General features: G+C 37.4%; 1 protein-coding gene across 1 annotated transcript in view; it reads left to right on the top strand.

Annotated features, from left to right (window-relative positions):
• Positions 1-1,237: 1,237 nt before the first annotated feature.
• The window catches only part of LOC134820347 (uncharacterized), a 52,872-nt gene continuing 31,064 nt past the window's right edge, over positions 1,238-23,045 (top strand). The window contains exons 1-3 of the mRNA XM_063830654.1: positions 1,238-1,301; positions 3,007-3,119; positions 14,312-14,427. Of these exons, the coding sequence (XP_063686724.1) occupies positions 1,243-1,301; positions 3,007-3,119; positions 14,312-14,427 (288 nt within the window). The 5' untranslated portion in view covers positions 1,238-1,242. The remainder of the gene's footprint in view (positions 1,302-3,006; positions 3,120-14,311; positions 14,428-23,045) is intronic.

Here is a 23,045-nt window from a genome sequence, read left to right on the forward strand (position 1 = left end):
GTTGTCAATTATGCCAGTTCCTTTTTTGAATACAACGAGTTTTAGGCGATTGGTGCTGTACAGGAACCGATCCCACGTGGAGTTGTAGTAGAAATTAGCGCCACATATTACCAAAGACAGGACTGTCAGTATAACCATTGGGTAAACAATCGCATGTCTCTTTCGCATTACATGCAAGGGATATTTGATAGCGTATACCCTAGTTCCAGTCATGACAGTTGTAATTCCTACGCTCAAGAAGAGGATAACAGCAAAAAATAATGAGTAAAGTCTTTGTCCTAATGATGCCGGAACTTGGGTATGTATGAGCGCAGGACTGAGAAGTCCCCAGATAAGATAGGGACATAGACAGGTTGTTGTAAGAAAGTCCGAGACGTTGAGAATCCTGAAGAGAATGGAAGGGATTGAGATTGGGAGCGAACTGTGGAACCAGAAGAGAGCTGGGTTGAGAACTCCAGAGATAACGAAAGCTGCTATCACCAGGAAGGCGTAGAGACTGTTCACCCAGAAATCGAAGCGGGGGTCGCACATGCATTCTTCGTTTGTTATGTTGCAAAATTGACCCGTGGCAGCTGCATATGTGTAGTTGCAACCGAATATCATCACTGAGATACCTATAGGATATGTTGATTAATCGTTGGATATCTAATGACGATACCACAAACATATATTTGTTTCACTACATATTTGAAAATTATTTCATTCAAACTTCGAGAAATGAACAAACTTCAAGTTTCATGGAGCTGCAATTTTGGAATGTTATATCAATCCTCAGTGCTCTTATTAATAAACTTCAAGTTTCATGGAGCTGCAATTTTGGAATGTTATATCAATCCTCAGAGCTTAATTAATAAAATTGTTAATATCTCCGACTGATAAATACGTTCAAGGACATGATAAAGGAACTCATTTTAATATCGTTAATTGAACGGTTAATTGATGTGGATTTGTGCCAATCTATAAATTAACCATACACTCAAATGACTTCATTCATGAGCATGTATTTATTTAAATGAATTTCATTCAAACGAGTTAAAATTGATATGATATAACAATTTGTCGTAAGGAATAGGACTAACAGCAACTGTTTCCCTTTTTCCAAAACATTTGATTACAATTAAGAATAATTAAAATGCATTGTTTGCGTTGAACGACCTCATTCTTAACTTTAAAACGTCTAAAAAGCCACAAAAGGGTTTTATATAATAATAAACTTATCATCCAACTGCACAGACAGGAGCTATGTCATCCAACGGAGGAAAGATCGGTGACTTCCCGACAGATGCTATGACCCTGAACAGGTAACTAATGGTTGGGCAACTCATGTGGCAGGTGGCTTACTGAATCAAAAGTAGTAACTAATGATGTAGAAACAGCAAAGTGGCACTGAAATTGAAATTTGGAAATTTGGGTCATGATTAGTACAGACCACACCTAAACAACAGAAAGCCACTGATATTTAAATTTAGAAAATTAGGTCATGATTACAGACCACATCTGAACAAGAGAGAGACACTGATATTGAAATTTGGAAAAGTAGATCATGATTATTGATTACAAGCGCATCTGGTCCGAATGAAGCCATCATTAATTGCGTTATAGAGCCGGTGTTCATTAGGTTAATTGCCTAAATCTGTACCACATGCTCAACAATTGCCAACAGTTTATCTTACAAGCCGGAAGTTTTTGATCATATCTTATTAAATTAGATATAGAAATAGATATATTATATATAATACGTGTGTACGTCTTAAATTTAAGCAAAACAGTCACACAAGTAACTAATCAAAAACATCTGATGTTGTATGAGGGCCAAGAGCATTACTCAGTCATATTATTAATTACTAGTCATTATAAAGTCATTACAACCAGGATGCTAAAAATCTTGAGAAGACTTGACAGTCAGGTGCAAAATTGTTGCTGTTTACACCATAGCTGCAATATAAAAGAAAAGCTTTTCACTAGAATAACATCAAACATTATTTGGTATCAAGTTGACCGAAATAAACTATTACAACTTCAAATTGTGTAATCCAACAAAACCTGAAAATCAGGTACGATGACAACTACGCATTAAATAATAAAGATATTAATCGCTCATCTGAAGTGTACAAGTCTATTATAGTGTATAGAAAGATGGTGGGTAATGTGCCACGTTGGCAAAGTTCTGTCATTTATGAAGGGGAACGTTCAACATATAATTAGAAGTACCTGAAAATTGCTCCTAGACTCCGAGCTGGAAGTTATGTACAGTATGATGTCATGCTGCTCGCTTCTAAATTCGCCCACGTGACCTACAATCGCCCACGTGACCTACAAATGCTCATTATACTATAGACAGTCAGTGAGTCTGGAATAACAACCTCCTCTCTTATCAATTAGAAAGCTTTTCTGTAGAAAGAGTCAGCCAGGCTGGCAGAATATTTGGGCAGGGTAAAGGAAAGAAAACACAGCTTTCAATGCTCCGCTCATAATTACGACAAAGATATTATCTAAATTAACTAATTAATACTAAACAAAATGTTGCTAATGTAAGCGCGGCTCCAATATAAAGGTCTCTATTTTCTCTCCTTAAAAAAACAAAAGGTTAATACAAATAAACATGTAAATTATTTACCACTGCAACGGGCCTCGCAAAGGCGAAAGCACAATCAATACTTCAAAACTTCCTATACTTCAGTAGCATACTAATACGCCGTGTTTTGGTCTAGCCAATTTTACTAATGTTTTACATTTTCTCACTCCAGCTGCAGTCGCCGTCTGGTAGTGTTGAGTTTCATTGATATTTCCTTAACCTCCATAAATCATGTTCTTCCCTCATCGTAGATGTTTTGTAAATGTAATTATAACACATAGAAGTAAAATTCATTTGAATTTTAAAAGAAAACACGGCACCACTTGGTACCACTCGGCACCACTCGGCACTACACGGCACTACACGGCACTACACGGCACTACACGGCACTACACGGCACTACACGGCACCAATAAACTCCCTCTCCCCAGGTTTGTGATGGAGGAGCAGATGAAGCACCCGGGCGCATCAGGATCCCTCTCCCTGCTCCTGAGCGCACTCTGCACTGCTTGCAAGGCTACTGAGGCTGCGGTGCGTAAAGCTGGTAAGTGACAAGGTCTGACTAGGTGCTAGCTGGACGCCACGTACTGCAGTATAACCAGATGGAGTCATCAAGCTACAACAATAACAACACGTACTGCAATAACGCATCTCTTATTCGATTACGTGACGCGTTACGTGCCATCTAGCCGGGGTTTTAGCTATCTTTGTAGACGAAGTTTTTATCAAAATTAATTAATTAATTAAAAGTTCGAGGTGTTAGTTACGAGGACTCATACAATGGAGAGATAGGTGTCAAAGAATAACAAGAAAGAAAAATAGAAACTATGAAAACATTTCATACGCTAAAAGTAAAAATGTTGGAAAACTTAGCGAAGAAAATTACATTAGCCAGTAATGACCTTTAGCGTCAGCTGTCAGAGTGGTTATTGTGGTGAGCGGTTCGTTCAACAAGAAACAATTCTGTCAAAAAAATTGCATTTGACTAACAATAATTAGAAAATAATTTAGCGTATGTTTCGGAATTCGGGGTCCCGAAAAAGAAAATGTTCTCTGATTGCACAGTTACATATTTTAAAGTAAAACTGAACATTCTATATTGTAACATTGTAACAAATTTCAACTGGCAGGCTGGTAGGCAGCAGTTCACTTGTTCCCGCAATACCCAACAAACTGGGAGTGAGGTATATATTCACTGTTTATGGATTCTAAGTACATACTTCATCAACTTTCCCTTGTCAGTAAACTGACACGTGTCTCACCCTACTCTGAGAGGTATGTGGGACCGGAACTGGCACGAGGCGCTATCAACACTGGAACTGGCATGAGGCGCTATCAACACTGGAACTGGCATGAGGCGCTATCAACACTGGAACTGGCATGAGGCGCTATCAACACTGGACGGCACTGTTTACCATAATTGATTTTAATTTCCCCCGCGACATGTCCGTTCAACGTCGTCGAACGATTGCATTGGCTACTTTCCAGTCGGCAGATATTTAGTAAAAAGTTGAAGGGAAACCTGGACTCAAGTCTACCTACTCCTTAGTCTTTACACAGCAGTCAGCAACTGCTCTAAATTACTGTTTATACTTCCGAATTGCAACTTTATCTCGGATAATCCCAAATGACTGAGACTAGACGTGGTAGGGTTGTCAGGACTCTCCGACGGGAGAGGCTTGGGGTGCAAATACTGGGTTACTGAGCTAATCTATTTAAGGCACTAAAACTTGAAGGGTGGGTGGCTGTCGACCGTTCGATTGTTCTCCTAATTCATTGCAGTATTTAAAATAACCGAATTGGCCATTATATCAGGCAACGAATTTTATTGCCCAGTGACAGATTTGAATTGCCCGATAAGTAACTTGACAGTAAGAAGCCATTCTATTTGAGAAATTAATTATATTATTTTACTCGAAATCAATATTTCGAAGGACGTCTCTCCTTATTTGAATTATGTCTTGCCGCAAATAGTTCTGACGACAAGCTCAACAACTCTTAGAAATTCCAGGGGCATCATCACCCATTTATAAGTTTATTCCAATAATTCGGCAAATTATCACTTATCATCCCAAACGAATCTAGTGAAAATAACTATGAAAATTGAAACATTTATCAAGGGCAAAACGAAATGTAATGAAAACTTTGAATATTCAAAACAATGAATACCACACAATTTTAGAACGCTATGAAATTCAAAAGATAATATTCAAAAATGTTCAAAACCACATGCAATATACGTAAAACGTAATGAGTAAGTATCTAGAACAACTGAAAACCAAGGGCCCGTTCAGTGTTCACATATTATGACATCAGCTATATTGAACAATAAACTTTGCTGTTTGTCTACGTAGGAAGTCTTAACAGTTAGTATAAAAGAAAGATGAATAGAAGGTGCCACTGGTGAATAGAAGGTGCCACTGGTGAATAGAAGGTGCCACTGGAAGTTAAACAAAAGGCACAATGAGTACAAGTGCCGCTGTAAAAGTGCACTATAAACTATAAGAGTATAAGTGCAGTTCAAAAGTCACGTGTTAGTAAAGTTTTAGGAGTATTAATTTCCTTTAGGGATAGGTGCAGGTGCTATTACAAAAGAATATTAGAAGTTATGAGCTACACTAATTCGTACGGAAAGGCTGTGAACAATACAATGACATTTTGGAAGGACTAGTGGAGCTAAATGATGAATAACCTTCGCACTGATTATTATATATTTCTGGCCTATCTGAAAGAACTTTAGATAAGTTTAGTGTTCATACAAGCACGTAGATAATAGATATTATATACTAGGCTTAAAGTAGAGGTGTGACTAAAGTGCTATGAGAACAAGGCACGTTTTAAGTCTAGGGAGCTCTGAAAAACAGATTGTGAGCTTAGTCAAGCCGAAAGGGCCACGATTCAACATTATTTAGAAATATTATACTAATGGACGATTGAGGATTAATTTTATGGAACCTTGACCTCGCTTATGAATTTCTTGATTTATGAAACAACTTAAGATAACTTTTGGTTAAATAACTTGGATATATTGTCGTTAGCATGGAGGCGTGCGATATCGTCACCTACCTATATATAAATAAAAAAGGCATGTTACACAGCGTGAACTTTTAACACGTCTATCAAAGAAATCTTTGATGAGTTGAAGCCGATTTGCATTTTGCAAAGGAACATTTTATCAATTATAGATTAAAGGAAAGGTTGACAAATGAAAATTTTACAGCGTAAGAAATGTTTTAACAGAATTGATAGGATATTTATCTTGTTAAGTTAGCCAATAGCCAGGCTTGCTAGGGGAATTCTATTTTAAGATTACGTATTATATAAAGAATTAGCTAGAGCAGTATTATATAAAGCTGAAAGATTAGCTAGCGCAGCGTCATCAAGGGGAAACTATTATATGATATGAGGAATATTCTGTAGAGATTCAGCTAATTATTTAACATTTAGTCTACCAAATCTGAAGTTTTGTGCCGACTAAAATTATAGTTCAGCCTGTAGAAACTTATTGATTCGAGAAATGAGTAACAAGTCTGAGTAATAAGTCTGACTCTGGTATGTAGCCAAACGCAAATAGAGGTTCCTTAATCCTTACCGGAGCCATTCCCTGATACTCTGATACTATTAGCTTGTGACATGCCGTCTCATTATAAAGAGTATTATATATAACTATACTAGAAATCCCGTTATTGCAGGGAGGAAGGTAATAGTATTCTTTGGTAGTCAGTTTTTATCGCAAAAAATATTCGTCACAACCGAAGATACAGCCGATCGAAATGTTGCTCGCACTGAACACAACATAATTACCACAAAACCGATCAAAATGTCGCTCGCAAATCTTTGCACGTGCACGTGCGCTTTTGAACGCCGTTACAATGGTAACTATGCAACTTCCTATTTCTCATCTAATTTGCACGTGGGTGGTCGTACATACAGACAGACAGACAGAAATAATGTCTATTATAATATAGACAAGAAACCCAATGCGAGTGAATGGCCGTTTGTTTCTGGCGCTTCTCTGTCATGGGCTACAACCCACCTTAGGATAAGCAGATGATCTTGAAAGCGCGCTTATAGCAAACAGTATAATTTAATCGAAATGCACACCAAGGGTAAATAATTTGCTGAATAGTTGAGCATGCAAAAAACAGTTTCTTAGAACAATTCTCTACCGTTTAAAAGTAATTTTGAATTAAGACCACAGCATAAGCCCAATGCTTTGAGCAGAAGTTTTTTTGAGGCTGTTATTATACAATATTCTGTATTTTTAAATAGTAATTACCGAGACTTTTACGACTAATGAAATATAATATATATATTATTATATATATCCATAGACACAGTGTTTCGTCCTATTAGGACTCATCAGTATGGCTCAAATCACCAGGGTTGGTTTTTTTGCTGATGGCGGGTATCGATCCGGCAACCTTACGATTACTGGCTCGAAACCACGCCACTGAGCTACCAAGCCCCTAATGATGAGGGAATTACATAGGTACCAGAGTGCTCTACAAACTCATTACGAGTTAGGAGCTTTGCATTTAAGCTGAGCGGTAGATCTATTCATTCCCTAGAGTGCTCAAGCTTAGTAAACTAGGCGAGCATATTTATCCATAGACACAGTGTTTCGTCCTATTAGGACTCATCAGTATGGCTCAAATCACCAGGGTTGGTTTTGCTGATGGCGGGTATCGATCCGGCAACCTTACGATTACTGGCTCGAAACCACGCCACTGAGCTACCAAGCCCCTAATGATGAGGGAATTACATAGGTACCAGAGTGCTCTACAAACTCATTACGAGTTAGGAGCTTTGCATTTAAGCTGAGCGGTAGATCTATTCATTCCCTAGAGTGCTCAAGCTTAGTAAACTAGGCGAGCATATTTATCCATAGACACAGTGTTTCGTCCTATTAGGACTCATCAGTATGGCTCAAATCACCAGGGTTGGTTTTTTTGCTGATGGCGGGTATCGATCCGGCAACCTTACGATTACTGGCTCGAAACCACGCCACTGAGCTACCAAGCCCCTAATGATGAGGGAATTATTATTATATATATATATTATATTATATATAACTTATTATATATAACTTTCCCGCATTTAAGTCATTATATTTCTGAATTTGCTGCATTGTAGAACAATTTGCCGTTTTAACAGAGATTTAGGAGTTCAAGGTCGTTGGTTTTTATCGAAAAAATGGTCAAACAAGTTTGAAAATATGCAGCCGTAGGTGTTCAATAAATTTGGGACGATGCTTCATATCAGGGGCTACATCACGTCTTCAACCCAGGGGGGGCAAGGGGGCGAAGCCCCCTGCGGGGTCCAGGGGCGGAGCCTCTGGTGGGGGGGTAGGGGGCGAAGCCCCCCCCCCCCCAATAGCAGGGGTCTAGGGGCGCAGCCCCCAGTGGGGTCAAGGGGCGGAGCCCCTTGTCGGGGTGATAGTGAGGCGAAGCCCCCCGGAAAATTTTTAAGGAAATTAGACAATTATGACGCATTTTCCAGTACTTGAGGGACACGAATTTACGTTAGCAGCAACTAAAAGAAAAAGCAAATTAATGTAAGTAGTCCGAATTTAAGCTTGACAGTAAATAGGTATGTTGAAGAATAAATTTTCATGTTTTTGTAAACTTGTCCCCCAAATCCCAGGGGGGGCAGCTGCCCCCCCCCCCCGGTGATGTAGCCCATGCATATTACTAACTAATAGTATTCTTTGGTAGTCAGTTTTTATAGCATCAACAAATATCCGTCACAACCGAAGATTCAGCCGATGAAAAGGGAATTAAAATGTAGCTTGCACTGAACACAACGTAATTACCACAAAACCGATCAAAATGCCCCTCTCAAATTTTTGCACGTGAACGTGCGTGTAACAACCATAGTTACCATGGTTACTATGCAACTTCATATTTCTCATATGATTTGCAGATCACGATATGAGTAAGACTGCTTTGGGCCACTGAGAATATTGTTTCAATGAGCTACGAAAACATATTGAACGTTCAAAAATATCTTACTATAATATTTAGTTTTTAAACGGAATGATAAAGTAGTAATGCAGATCTATATATAGACCTATATATAGAGGTCTGGGGTTCATCAAGGCTGCGGACCCTTAAAAGTAGTGGGATGTACAAATGAAGTGCCATTCTACCCGATGGTGTGTAGTAACTTCATTACAATATACGATGAGAAGTCCCAGAAATGTAAATGATACCTCATGCCCTGAGCATTAATAAAATAATAAAATACCTGAATTCCTTAATAAAATCCCAAAAAGTGCCAGAAATTCGATTTTTATCTCATTATAAACCACTGCTTTCCTGTTTTACCCTTTGAAAGAGGGATGTCGAGAATGTTGATGTTTCCAAGTAAATTCAGACTTATAAAAATAAGCTCTGTATCCACTGTATGTCACTGAGTGTCATGGAGAACTATTGCTATTCGCACTCTAATAAACTAGAACGACAACAAAGTCATAACTATCTTGTGTCAAAATTTAAAGAACACCTGCTTTAAAATCTAACGAGCTTTCCGCTTTACCGTTAGTTGCACTGATGAACTTGGGATTAGGCAAATTTTAATGAAAACTAGCTACAAATTGTTATCATTACAACCGCATATTAAAAACTAGAATTGGGATAACCGATAAGTTCCCCGACGTTAACGATGGATTACAAAATGGAATTCCACGAATGCAAAACTATCCGTGTCAGTTCATTTCTATAAAACGTTTCAATTTCCAAAATAAAGGTCCTCAAAATGATCGGCGATCCTGATTCCACGAATTCAGACATAGCCGACGAGACTAGTGAATGTCGCAAGGAACCCCCTTAAGTTTACATTGACGGGACATTCTTACAATTCCTACCCGAAATTAGACTGATAAACGATAAAAGCCACGGCTATAATGTCATCGGAAATTCATGGCAAGCATTGATCGGCAGCAATTAGTGGACAATTAATCAAAATGTGGACTTGGTACGGACTGTCCTTACGATATTTTGTATAGCGATCGGAAGAAAATTGTCTGACTTAGAGGAGATAAAGTGACCTATGATCTGTTAACCATGACATCAAACATTTTCCCTGGTAATTAAGTAGCACGGCTACTAACTTTATCCCTATTTGTCAGCTCGAGTCTCTTTCTCAAAGGCTTTTATTTCTTTTAATGAAATTTTGAGTGATTACCAGTGAGGTGATCAAATATGGTTGGTAGTATAATCGAGTTTTATGTTCGAGATCACAATCGTAATTCAACTTAAATGTTAAGATGAAGATTGTTATTGTGGTGGACAGTGGTTACCTTGGTAACGAATCAAAATATTTTGTGCCGTAACAATAAACAAATATGCAAAAAATTTGTTCCATTCTAAACAAGAGGTAAAATTTTTCATTCAACAAATAGACAACATTCAGAAACCAGGTAAACGATTCGAATCCTTAAAGAGCACACAAAATTGCCAAATTCTACAAAGAAATGTTGTTTCAGAAGGTAATGATGGTTGCTTCTGATGTCCCCATGACAACGTTAACATGCAAGGTCGCAGTTACCAAATACCACATACCAAAGCAATTCTAACTGACAATACAGATCTCTTACAAATCTACATAACTGCATTTCTACAGAGCTTATAATATTAATTATCATAATATGTAAAATAGGTATTATCAACAGTGGCTTTGATCACCACCGATAAGATGTATACAGGTGTGGTGGTAGGTGATTACGGTGAGCCTAATTTTAACAGGTGCTTGGGACGAGGAAAACGAGCCCGTATTAATTATAAGACCATCAGGGTTATACTTTATAGATAGTTGTGATCAGAATTTTGAGCGATAATAAAAAGTTATCTCATTGTTCAATTATTTACTAATTATTTACTAATTATTTACTAACGCAACTAATGATTTCAAAACTAACAAGTTTGATCGAAATAACATATTACGATGATGGCATTTCCTTGTACAGTGCAATTCTTAAACTTTAATAACACCTTTGATGAGCTTGGGAGAGCCATTACATACTAACAGAAAATCAGGCTGAAAACTACTGAGAGTAAGATAATTGAAGTGTGTGATCATTACATTAATTACACTACTAACTAGCATAATTACACTACTAACTAGCATAGTTACACCACTAACTAACATAATTACACTACTAACTTATAAGTTACATACTGTTAGCTACACCTGAGGCGTAATATTAATTATTACATAAAGAAGTTATCTAATAGTACAAGACAAGGTCTAGAGTCCAGACGCTAACACAATAGTGCTAGAGGAGACAACGTTCTAGGGGAGACAAAGAGTAATATGAGATGCTAATTATTCTCCTCGTAAATTTATCCAGACCTTCAAAATTACATATAATAACATTCAAAACTAGTTTCTTATATGAGCTACAAAGTGCGCAATTACCAGAGGAAACAAAACTTAATAACTTAACCCGGGATGCTAAACGTTAAATAATTAAAGAGCTCTCCCCGTCAATTATCACTGATGAGGTGGTAAGGTTATTGTTCGGAGGCTTCAAGGGCGTCGTGTGTTGGAAACACAATTGACTATGGAAATATTTCTGATTTTTCATCATATTTGTCTAAGATTCCTGACGCAAATCTCGTCGTAGCTACTTAGAATGCGGCAAATTCTTTTTGGACGGATAATTGTTTCCCATAAAGGATTTATCAAGCAAAGTTTAATCAAGTGTTAATAGTCAATGAAAGCGGAGGACGTCCGTTCGTGCAAATTATATAATTAATATTATGCCAGTAAAGTTAAATAACAGAAACAAACAATTACAGTCGTAAGAAATTACTGCTGAACCATCACGTACCGACCCCAAACTGAAACAATCGAAACACAGTACCATCACAAACCCTGACACGGCGCATTTAAGAACTATCAGCGATAATATATACATAAAAGCATGATTAGGATTAACAAAGAAGTGGACGCTTGCTCGCTGTGCCTGTTGACGTGATCATCGACGCGTTGTCCGCTGCGAGCAAAGTTCCGTTGCCAGTATTATTAAAATAATCAGGTAACATATCGACACTGCCAATAACTAAGCTGACATGGATATATATATATTAGGATATCTAACTTTGCTAGGGTCATTAGAGTCATGGAGAGGGAGAGAGGGAATTCCGCTAGCCAATTGAATAATGATCATTATTATATATCATTGGTTATTTAGTTCACTTGTATGGTTGCATCTTTGGAGGTTTTTAAGGAAATATTCCTAACATTTTGCTTTGCGCACGTACTGGTAAGCTAATAGTTATGGCTGAAAGAGTTATCGATGAAGGGTAATTATTTAGACACAACTGCAACCTGCGTTGTGAATTTATGCCGTTTCAAAATCACACTTAATAAGTTAAATTTTCGTGTTTGGGCCGTACCATACCCCTATAATGTGTTGGTGCCAGCGAGTCCCTCCTCGAACAGACTTGGAGGATAGAGGTGCTTAGTATGTCGCTAAGTGCGGGGTGTCGTTAAGCATCTAAACCTTAGAAACCTAGAACATCGTAGAAATGTCTCAACAAGGTTTCAAGAGTCGGATTCATTAGTTGTAGTGAAGCAAAAAGCATAATATTAATGGTAACTTGTTCTAATGCCGAAATCTTTGACGCAGCATATTTTGGTGTCAAGTAGGTTTACACTTTACAATATTAAAAGCGTAGTTAAAAGTGTAGTTAAAAGTTATAGAATTCTTACTTAATAGGGTCAAGAGAAAATACTGGATACCACATTATAACGAAAATGTTTCAAAGTTCTTTATTTTAGCGATGTTTGAAAGATGTAATTTGTTGAGGATATGATGTGTGTGGCCTGGCGATTGAATATTATAGTTGGTTGTCTCATTTAACTGTTTAAGAGACCGTTCAGTTTTGGATGACTCTTTCAACTAAATTTTGAAAGTTTTAACGTTTAAGATTTGTTGTATCGGGTAATGGAACAATAAAAGGGTTACGATTATCATTCGTTTAGGAGAAAACATGACGTAGAAAATTTCCAAGATAGCAATAATTTGAAATTGAAACACGCAAATTTGAGCAGTTCTAAACAAATAAATTGTAATTAAACTTTGTAGACGTTTATTTTCTCTGATCGACTATCAATTGATTAGTGAAACAGTTATCTCATGTTAAACTTCAGTAAAGTTTAAACCTTAGATAACTGTTTCACTTGGTAGTCGATCAAGGACCCCATGTAAATTTCAAAACGTCCCACCGATTTCTTAACAGATTATCGAAGGTATATTATATATAAGGGCGGGATATGGGCTACTGAGCTACTCCCAAAAATATTTTCGTCCAAATCGGGCAATAATCAATATAGATTATAGACATGCCAAAAAACGGGCATTTTGTGATTTAGCAAAAAATTACTTATTTTTTTGCAAAATAATTTTTCAAGGTAGACACTTCTGCAAGTGGTTGTGACTTGTTCTATAATTTTCTATGGACAAAACGCAGTCATTGCATAACGAATACGGTCATAGCTAGGATTACTAGGTGTTAACTTGATGATTTTCATGAAAGTAACGAAAAACAAAATTTTAAGAAAAGTTTCATGAAAGTAACGGACCAACTTTAATCAATACTTATATTATTGAATAAAGGTATGCCGGATCGTATTAGATGACTTAAAGGTTAATAATGTTTACAACGTATATTAATCAGAATTACAACTATAGTAGTAATATTCGTATACATTATTGGGCTGAAAAAAAAAACAATAAATAAGTCTAGCATTTCCTCAGAAGAAATCAGACACAATATAGAAAAATAACAAGAAAGCAATTTAAACCGACAATTTCAGCAACACAGAACAAATAAGCTGAACTATCAAGTCAGGTTCATCACGTTGCAAAAACATTGGAGGGTTTACTAAATTCGACAACTAGTCAGTACGTAATCTGAATCAACGCCTAATTCTAATATAATATAAAATAAGTTAGTGGCATGAAATCGAGATTAACGTGTCTGCGTTGTCTGTCCGCTCTGTCTAAGTCCAGCTGGCAGGTGTGGCAGAAATGGGGGCGATTGATTAACTGATTAAAATTCATTTGTTATGGCACAACACATATTCATTACTAAGTCTTGACTTAGTATACTGATTAGTCATAAATAATACTGATTAACATAACTAACCACCACTAGCCAACGTGATGCATATTAAGTTTACATTTATCGAAAAATAGTTTGGCGGATCAGCCAACAGGACGCAAAACTTAATAATGTTTACAGTACGATCTCATCGGAATATTAGAAATAGTAACAGTAATATTTATATACTTTGCTCGGTTTTGCAATTGCAGGCTTCAACACCTGATAGACGAGGAATCTAGCTTGTTAATATAAACATGATGATATAACACTTAACTAACAGTGTGTCTTCATGGATAAGTAATGGCATCGGGCACAATGATTACGCATTTATTTTGTCTACCATTAATTTAGAGACCTCTCCGTCAAACCCAAAATAGTCATTTAATGACTATCATTACAATAATAGATGGCAAAAATATAAGGCATATGTCAAGGGCAATAATATGCTGCTTGCTCCTTTCTCAAACCGTTTTAACTTGTAAGTTGCAACATTCCAACCGCTAAACGGCTCGAAAATCACTCACACTGTTCCTGGACAACTACTAAATAGCTACTTAACCGTCCTTGACAAGGCTCCAGCAACCTAGTGACTAGACCCTAATCACTGTAATAATTGCAGGAATAGCACAGCTATACGGGATCGCTGGTGACTCCAACTCGTCCGGGGACGAACAAAAGAAGCTTGATGTCCTGGCCAACGAACTGTTTATCAACCTTCTCAAAAGCTCCTACCAGGTAAATATACATTGTGATGATATTATGTAGTTAAGCAACGGGCTGAGGACAAAAAACTTTAAAACAACAATCTATTGGAGCTACTGTACAGGTGAAGATGTGGGAGTCGGTGGAATGTAGATTGTATGGTAGGTAGCCCCTCAACAACACCTTTCTAGGGACCTTGAGGGAAGCAAGTATGTTGTTATGGAGCCTGTTTACCGGGGTAACGAGAAAAGTGAGTGCAAGAATGTGAAGGGGATGTGATACCGTTATTAGCGGTAATTACCAGACCACATATCAGTGTCATCACCTCGTTAAACCAGACGACCATGTTCCGGACACTGTTCAGGACACTGTTCCGAACACTGTTCAGGGTTCTCTCCAGGGCTACTGAAGTTCTGCAAATCATTGTAAGTGATTCGCTGAGAGCTGGCTCGTCCGGACAAGGTTTCTCAAATCCCTACAGTCACAAAGGAATAATAAAAGAGCTCTGATTAAATTTAGAACACGTACAGGTTCACAGTGGTCATCAGGAAAAAATGAAGGGCTTCAGCTTCAGGTGTTACGAAATTACAGAACGTATGAAGTGGAGATGTAACTAATAAATATTGGGAGGCGTAACAAAGGAGAAGTTGTGCCACATGAAATCTACCGGGTACGTCACGTGACATGCACACGTGACCTGACTTGCAGTTACCATGGCAATCCTGTGATGCGAGTGTGATGTGACGCGTCGTAATGTCTGTCTAGATAATATGGTGAACAATAAGCACCGACCACCGACCACACAGAACTCGAAGATAACGTTCTGTCCTCGTATCACTCTCGACCACTCTCCGCGAGAGTAATTTGAATATAATTACTGGTGGACAGCAATTCTGGCACCGCACCTAATCTCAATATTCATGGTAATGGAGGCCGGCTGTGACGCTCCTTCAAACAGAGCAATATATAACTATTATATACATAACTATTATATATATTTGAAGTTTATAATTTCAAATAATTATGAGTCTATTGTCGTCTGTAATGATGGTGCTATCCTTTATGTTGCCTGAATTTGATGAATATAATAATATTGGGTCTGAGATTATTAAATTTGTATCACCACCGCGATTGGAATTTCTGTTGTGAACTCCTCAGAATCCATGAAGGTATCTGAAATATCAGAGATAAAACAACAAATATGTTTGCAACGTTATGAAGTTCCAGCAAGTCAAGTTTTCTCGTAAAATTAGTGTTTAAAACTGGGTGTTCATAAGAAGCACACAAAATTCCAGGAAACATAATTCCAACCCGGCCCCATAGAATTTTAGTAGTTCAATTGGAACCCATAGGTTGCTTTCTCCTTTAATGAGGCAGACTTTCTAATTCTTATGGCAGGTTCAAAAGTGATTGTAACATCAGCAAGGAATCTGTGGCGCCATACCTGAATAATTTTTCAAATTATTCCCATTTTGAATGTCATAAAGCTGTTAATTTATCAGTCTCGGCACATAACTGCATTGTCGTGTGAATAAAACAAAAATATCTCAACGGACAGGTCACTGATACCTGCGAATAAAAACTCATGAAAAATGGTAAGGTATCCCCGGCAAATGAGCAAATTCGAGTTGTTGGTCTCATTTGAGGGGGGACTCCCGGAGGTATCAAGTTGTAACTATATTTATCAAATTTAGAAGGATTCCTGACAACGGGCTGCATAATTCCGGATAATTCACGAACTAACAACATGTCGAAACTTTACTGCTTCAGCCCGAATGACTAATGATGAAAGTACGGAAAATGAACCCATCACGATCCTTGAGATTCATGAAGAAGCTCCTCTAGAATTCTTTTCCAACCATCACTGAAGAACTGGAATCACAAATCTGAAAAAGATTTTACACATTTACCAAACGAGCTAAGGTGCAAAGGCCATAGTAGACCAAACGGAACAAATTATATTAGTAAGCTACATAACAGATTCCTTCAACCAATTAATATCAAGCCGTATTAAAAGCTAGTTGTCATTTTGCATTCCAACATGAATATGATTGATTTCTATGGATTTTTTATTGTAAAATACCAACAATAGCAATAGCATAATTAGATTATTTTAAAGCATGGGAAGAGTTTCTTGTTTATGGTCTCAGCTTGGTATCGAAACGGCAGATTTTCGAGATATTTTCGTGCATGTTACAATGCCTTAATATGCCGAAAAAGAGGGCTTAGATTTAAGAGAAAGCGCTCATTGCTTGTACCTATTTCATAAGTGTACTCAGTACTGTTGGTAGTTAACAAGATTGGATAATCTCGGATCTTCTCATGTAGAAATATTAACGAATAATCTCAGACAGGTTATCCAAGTTAGATATTTGCAAGTTTGAAGTCTATCAGATAGTGATAGAATTTGTAGGGCTGCCCGTTGCTGTCACTGTTCACCAACACTCAGCCACGGTTACGTCTCTCCACAATTAACAGCTACTTATTAAAAATCATGACATGTCCACACATTCATCCCATTCCCAGCTCTGTGAAAATGGCTGATATCACCATTCACCACGGTCGAAACCGTCTTGGATGCTGATTTACTTATCATATATTATTAAGAAGCTGGACAATTCTGACTGAACTGAAAATTATAACCGACATTTACTGAGTATAAAGTTTATCTCTGTCTAGCCATCGACACTGACAGAAAAAAACGACAAGGGCAGTAGAAGATACGTATCCAAAAGCACTGTTAGAACGAAAGTGCTGAAGAGGAGGTTGGTACCTGGTTATTATAAGGAAAGTTAGTGCAAGCTTCAGGGCCGATCTTCTGAACGAGTTCCGACAAGTTAAGCCTTGGAAGAGTACCAGTAAGATGCCGGTTGGGTGCTATTTGGCCTCTTTCCTGCGGCCTTACTGTTTTAAGTTCTTGGAATCTTGAGATCTAGTTGTTACTCAGAATTAGGAATACCCTCAGAAGATGCCGTTGTTCTAACAAAAATCATAATTGTATAATTAGCACGTCGGGAATTGTTTTGAAATTCCGGTTCAACAAATAAGAATACCTAGCCGCTCAAAGGTAACAATAATTATAGGTTATAATGTCCTGACAGATTCGACACAATTTCCTCTCATCTCTTCTCAAGAATATCGGGTTGCTCGGACGTCACTGTGACGTCACTGCTCTGACGTCACTGCTCTGACGTCACTGACAGTGACCCGGTCTCTTTGTTCCATGTTCTACTATCAGCATTCAGCAATTTCTGTTCCCCACGCCGCTCCGCCGCTACTTGAAACTGCTTATTCGGCTTTACTTTTAGTACTCAAGAGGAGTCTCCTGATCATACAGAGACCTTAAATAGTGTCAGCGAACGTAACTTCGACTCCAGGGTTTATTAGGTGTATTCAAGGAAAGTGTGTGCACCTCAGAGCTGCGATGTGCTGTATGATTAGGAGGATTAGAACTGTGCAGAAGGGCACTGGTTAACTTCAAATGAAATTATTAACGATAGGCGTATTTCTGCAAATCATCCAGATGGCAACGTTTTCTAGCTGCAACCGAGCGTTTACAACTGAAGTTTGCTCGATTAAGTTAATGAAAATACGAATTGAAATTAGTTAACTGGAAGGACGTTCTATTCCTAAGAATCAAAACAGACGTTATATTTTAGGAATCCTACAACCTTGCTCGATAAGCATGTCCATTGTCCATTGTCCACTGGTAAATTTACGAAAAGTTTCCAACAAGGAGAGGAGCTTCTCTCTAAAAACTTACGCCGAAATGTTCCTAATTTTTCTTTTAAATTTGGGCGTCGATAACAATTAATATAATAATTTCGACTAATAGTGAAATTTATTCGGCTAGACTAATATCCCATTGGAGCTGTCACATTGGAAATTGATGGAGTCATGGTCGCGTCATCGGTCACGTTTTGAAATATTCTCAGGGAATATCGCATAATTACACGTGAAATTATTACGACTACGAGGAAAATTATCATAATTAATGAGAGGAATTATGGAAATCATGAGAGATTCAAATGGCCGTGGCACTTGGCACGATCCAAACAACCCAGCATTGTCACATGTTAAATCACGTACACTATAACTGCTGATCGGCTTGAGCGTAGAGACGAGTTCACGGTAAAACCACAAAAGAAATAGTAACTTATTGTTACTATTAACAAGTAAGTGTAACCAAACTCAATAATAGAATTAGAATATACCTAATATAATTAGATACAATTTACGCAATTTAAAGACAATTGAGCCCTACTAAATAATTCAATGAACCAGCCCTGATTTGTAGATTAATAAGCCATAGTTTCATAATGTTAGTACTACTTAGGGTACTGCTTAGTAAGTTAAAGTAGCAAACCCAACTGCAGCCCAAACGATAGACATGATAAAAGAATATTATTATAATTTTAATGTATATATTATGTCAATTTTAATGTTACATCGATTATCGAACATAATCTGTGAGTTCTATGCTGTAATAATTATAAATGTCCAATATCCTAGCTCGCAAGAAATAACAAAGCAGGCCGAATAAAATAACATTTGCAATTTGCATACACATTTAGCTAAAAATGCACAAAATTTAAGTCAGATTGTTATTGTAATCAGCACACGCCACAACATGATGGTGCCCCTGCTGCTAAGTCTCCATTCAATCGAGATAAGAACCAGCCAAAGAACCGGTTAGATCTAATACTTCAAACCACAATTCAGGTTCTTTTATTATTAAAGTTATTATACGCTTTGCTAGATACGTCCCAGACGACAAGATCCATTGTCCATCACCTATTAAAACATAAAGTGCTGCATTGTTAATCTTATTAATTAACAAACTAAATATCCATTTAAATTAATTGCAGCCAGTGTAGGGCGCCGAGCTGGGCGCCGAGCTGCCATTATGATCAAGTAATCAACCATGCACGATATAGCCAAGACGACCTGATCCATTGTGAAATGTGCATATTTACCCATTAAAACATTTACCATCACCCATTTGCGTCTTAATGGGTATTAAGACGCAAATTTTAACTTAACAAAAATTAACATCAAACTAAGTGTCCACCCACTCTAAGGAAGAACCGTCTAGTTCTTGAGCAGGATGTATATATATAGATCCTGCTTGAGAACTAGACGGTTCTTATATAATATATAATATATAATATATCACAATGCTTAAAACTTAGTGAGAGTTTAGCAGTAATAACAACCTTTGACGACAAGAACTCCATTGTATTTGTAATTACTTTCACCCATTAAGATACCAAACGCTGCCTTAAATACGGTGCAGTATGACTGAACCCTATCAAACACAAAGTTCCAAGACCCCGAAAAAAGGAGTAAAAGAATCGGAGACCGAAACAGAAGCACAACTCAACTACCTGTCGACTAGAAGAGTGCCCAGCATAATAGCGAATTGTTACTTGTAACTCCTCTCGGCGACCTTCAGATTTCGACGAATGATTAGTCGAATAAAAGTCCTCCGTTTTATATCTTGGTACTCGTTAAGAACATGGAACGCAATTATACTTTTAAAAGTTTTGTTCTAATTACTGTAGAAAGTACCAGGTGCGCAGACGCAGTTACTGGAGACACGGTCGTAGTATTTTTATCTTTAGACAACTTTTCAGCAGACTTTAAATATGAACCGGTAGTTCCAGGAACGGAAATAGACCTGAGACTGGCACGTGTTGGAATATTGAAACCTTAGTTTTGTAACAGTAATTGTGATGCTAAACACTTTCCCAGTAGTTACCGTTAAACTGTCAACGATTCTCAGCATATTTTATCACAATTTATCGGAAATCAGGCCACAACTGGAGCATAATTATGATTTGATCTAGACACTAAATGATATTTAACTGCAGTGACTGTTGCTGTTTCGCATGAGTGGTTAAGAGACAACCATGTTATCTTGATTATCACGTGACCAAGAGACAACCATGTTATCTTGGTTATCACGTGACCAAGAGACAACCATGTTATCTTGGTTATCACGTGACCAAGAGACAACCATGTTATCTTGGTTATCACGTGACCAAGAGACAACCATGTTATCTTGGTTATCACGTGACCAAGAGACAACCATGTTATCTTGGTTATCACGTGACCAAGAGACAACCATGTTATCACGGTCATCACGGGAAAACGTGACGAAGGTTTAGTTCGTGGTGAAAAAAGCAGTGGTACTTATCGACCATTAATCTTTGTGTCTGAACTAATAATCTTAATAGTCGATTTAGTTTTCCAATGAGTGGTGGTGGTAAGCTCCAACGTGAACCGGTATAATAACTCTTCTCTCACATAATCAATAGATAACACAAGGTAGTCTTTGAATGTTTAGAAGTGGTATCCGAAATTATGGAAGTGCTAAAACTGAAAGATTGGGATTTTTCGCAGACTTGAAATTACCTAACTACCTACCTACCTATGGCACCTATGCATAATATGTTGAGATTCCACCCTACAGAGAGGAGATCTCTCTGTCATTCCTCCAGCAAAGCAGCGAGTTTGAGGGCTGATGAGTGTAGCCCCTGATGGGCGGTGTATCGGGAAGAGATAGCATGAACCGGGTAAGCTGAGATTTAAAATGCTCCCGGTCGCCGATTCAATTCAGATAGTAAAGCCTATGATTGAAATAAAATTAAAAATGACTTCCATATCAAGTAAAATTAATCATGAAATGGGTATAACTTCTCAAAATCTATTCGCAAGTTAAGAGAAAGATTCTAAAGTCGAGTTGGATAAAAGGAGCGTCACGACTCACGGTCAAAGACTTAATTTCATAGAAGAAAAAACGGCGCGTTCTACTGCAGGTGCGAGGGGCAAATTATAGCGAGTATAACATTCATAAAGTAAAATATATGATATTCCATGATGGGCCGTCTAATCAGGCCAGCATACGTCAGAAGACCAGACAAATTCAGTTAGCTTTCTTTTGAAAATAGAAATTTTCTCAGTCTGTCTAACATAGGCTGGCAATGCATTCCACAGAAGCATTGTTCTATAAAAGAAGCTGTTTCTGAAACTACCTTATAGGACCTTATTTGGACGGACATTACTTGAACGCTGGAGGCCCTAGCGTTCATCTTAATGTCCGTTCAAATAAAGTCCGTTCAATTAATGTCCGTCCAAGTTAAAGTCCGTTGAAATTTTTCCAAAAATTTTTCCATTTCGAACTTTTTGTCCAGAATATGACAACTTTGAGAACTTTATTGTGCCGTAAGTTAACGACGGAAAGATTCTCCTTGGTCTGCCGGAGGCACAGAAAACTCTACTAGTATATGATGTTTTCAAGGGTCACTTGGCGGAAAAAAGTCAACGAAATTATGGCACTCAACAACATAGTTCATGAGCTAGTCCCCGCCAACATGACAAACTTGTTCCAGCCTCTAGATATTACGGTAAATCGTGTTGCCAAGGACATTGTCCGACGTTGTTATAGTTCATATTACTGAGGGGAGGTAATGAAATTGAAACAGTGCTAGGAAAGCTCCACGTGATGTTAAGGTTAACCTAAAGTTGTCTAAGATAAAACCACTGCACGCCGAATGGCTTGTAAAAGTTAACAATGAAATGCAGGACCGGGTAGTTTGATAAAAAAAGGTTTCCACAAAGCTAGAAATCACTGATGCTTGTTTAAGCATGGACTATTTCATGCACGAAAACCCATTTAATGAAGATGATATGTGATATTAGACACTGATCATTGCATGTACACATATTTTAACATTTTTACTGCTTAATGACTGCTTTTCTTACTTACTGTATAAAAAATGGATTAAAAAATCATTTGCTGAAATTAAAAAAACGTCAAGAAATTGAAAAAAATTCGGATTTTTGATGGTTTTGAATGCCTTCGAGCGTTCATATTAATGTCCGTTCACAATTATGTCCGTTCATGTAATGTCCGTCCAAATAAGGTCCGATAAGGTATCGCAGTTGTTATATAACCATGACAACGTCATGATATAACCATGACAACATGATATAACCATGACAACATGATATAACCATGACAACATGATATAACCATGACAACATGATATAACCATGACAACATGATATAACCATGAGAATAATTAGCATGGTTACACGTTACTTAGTAGTAAATGGTTTTACAGTTACATTATTAACAGATTAGAGATTCAGTAACAGCTGGTTTAGGTTAGCACGTGCTATTCAATTAAATCTCGAAATCATTGAAAAAAATCATCTCAAACGCATTTAAAACATTCACTGGCCTACTGGAATAATTAGTAGCAATGACTAATCACTCTTTAATGAGCCCAGATGCGTAGTAAATTGGAAAATTACTCATCTAGAAAATTGAACTTTGAGTAATATTAGTGAACTTTTGAAACTGAAACAGTTAAAATGGAAAGCATTTACAGTTAGTTGCCTAGGGAACTTGTTCATTTTACAATCAGGTAAATTGTAGTGACTTTTCGTTGCCTTGATGTGGAAGCAGGCAAAATGTATTATATGGTATTACTATTATAACAGGACTAAGAAAATCAAAGCGTAACATAAACCAAAATGCCGATAATAACCTTGTCTCTACATCTTAGATTATATGCACACACTTATGCATCACTCAATAAACGTCGCATATCTCATCAATTACACTGCCAACATAGGACATT

Source organism: Bolinopsis microptera, chromosome 9 (assembly GCF_026151205.1).
Source record: "Bolinopsis microptera isolate Bmic1 chromosome 9, MBARI_Bmic_1.0, whole genome shotgun sequence".
NCBI lineage: Eukaryota > Metazoa > Ctenophora > Tentaculata > Lobata > Bolinopsidae > Bolinopsis > Bolinopsis microptera.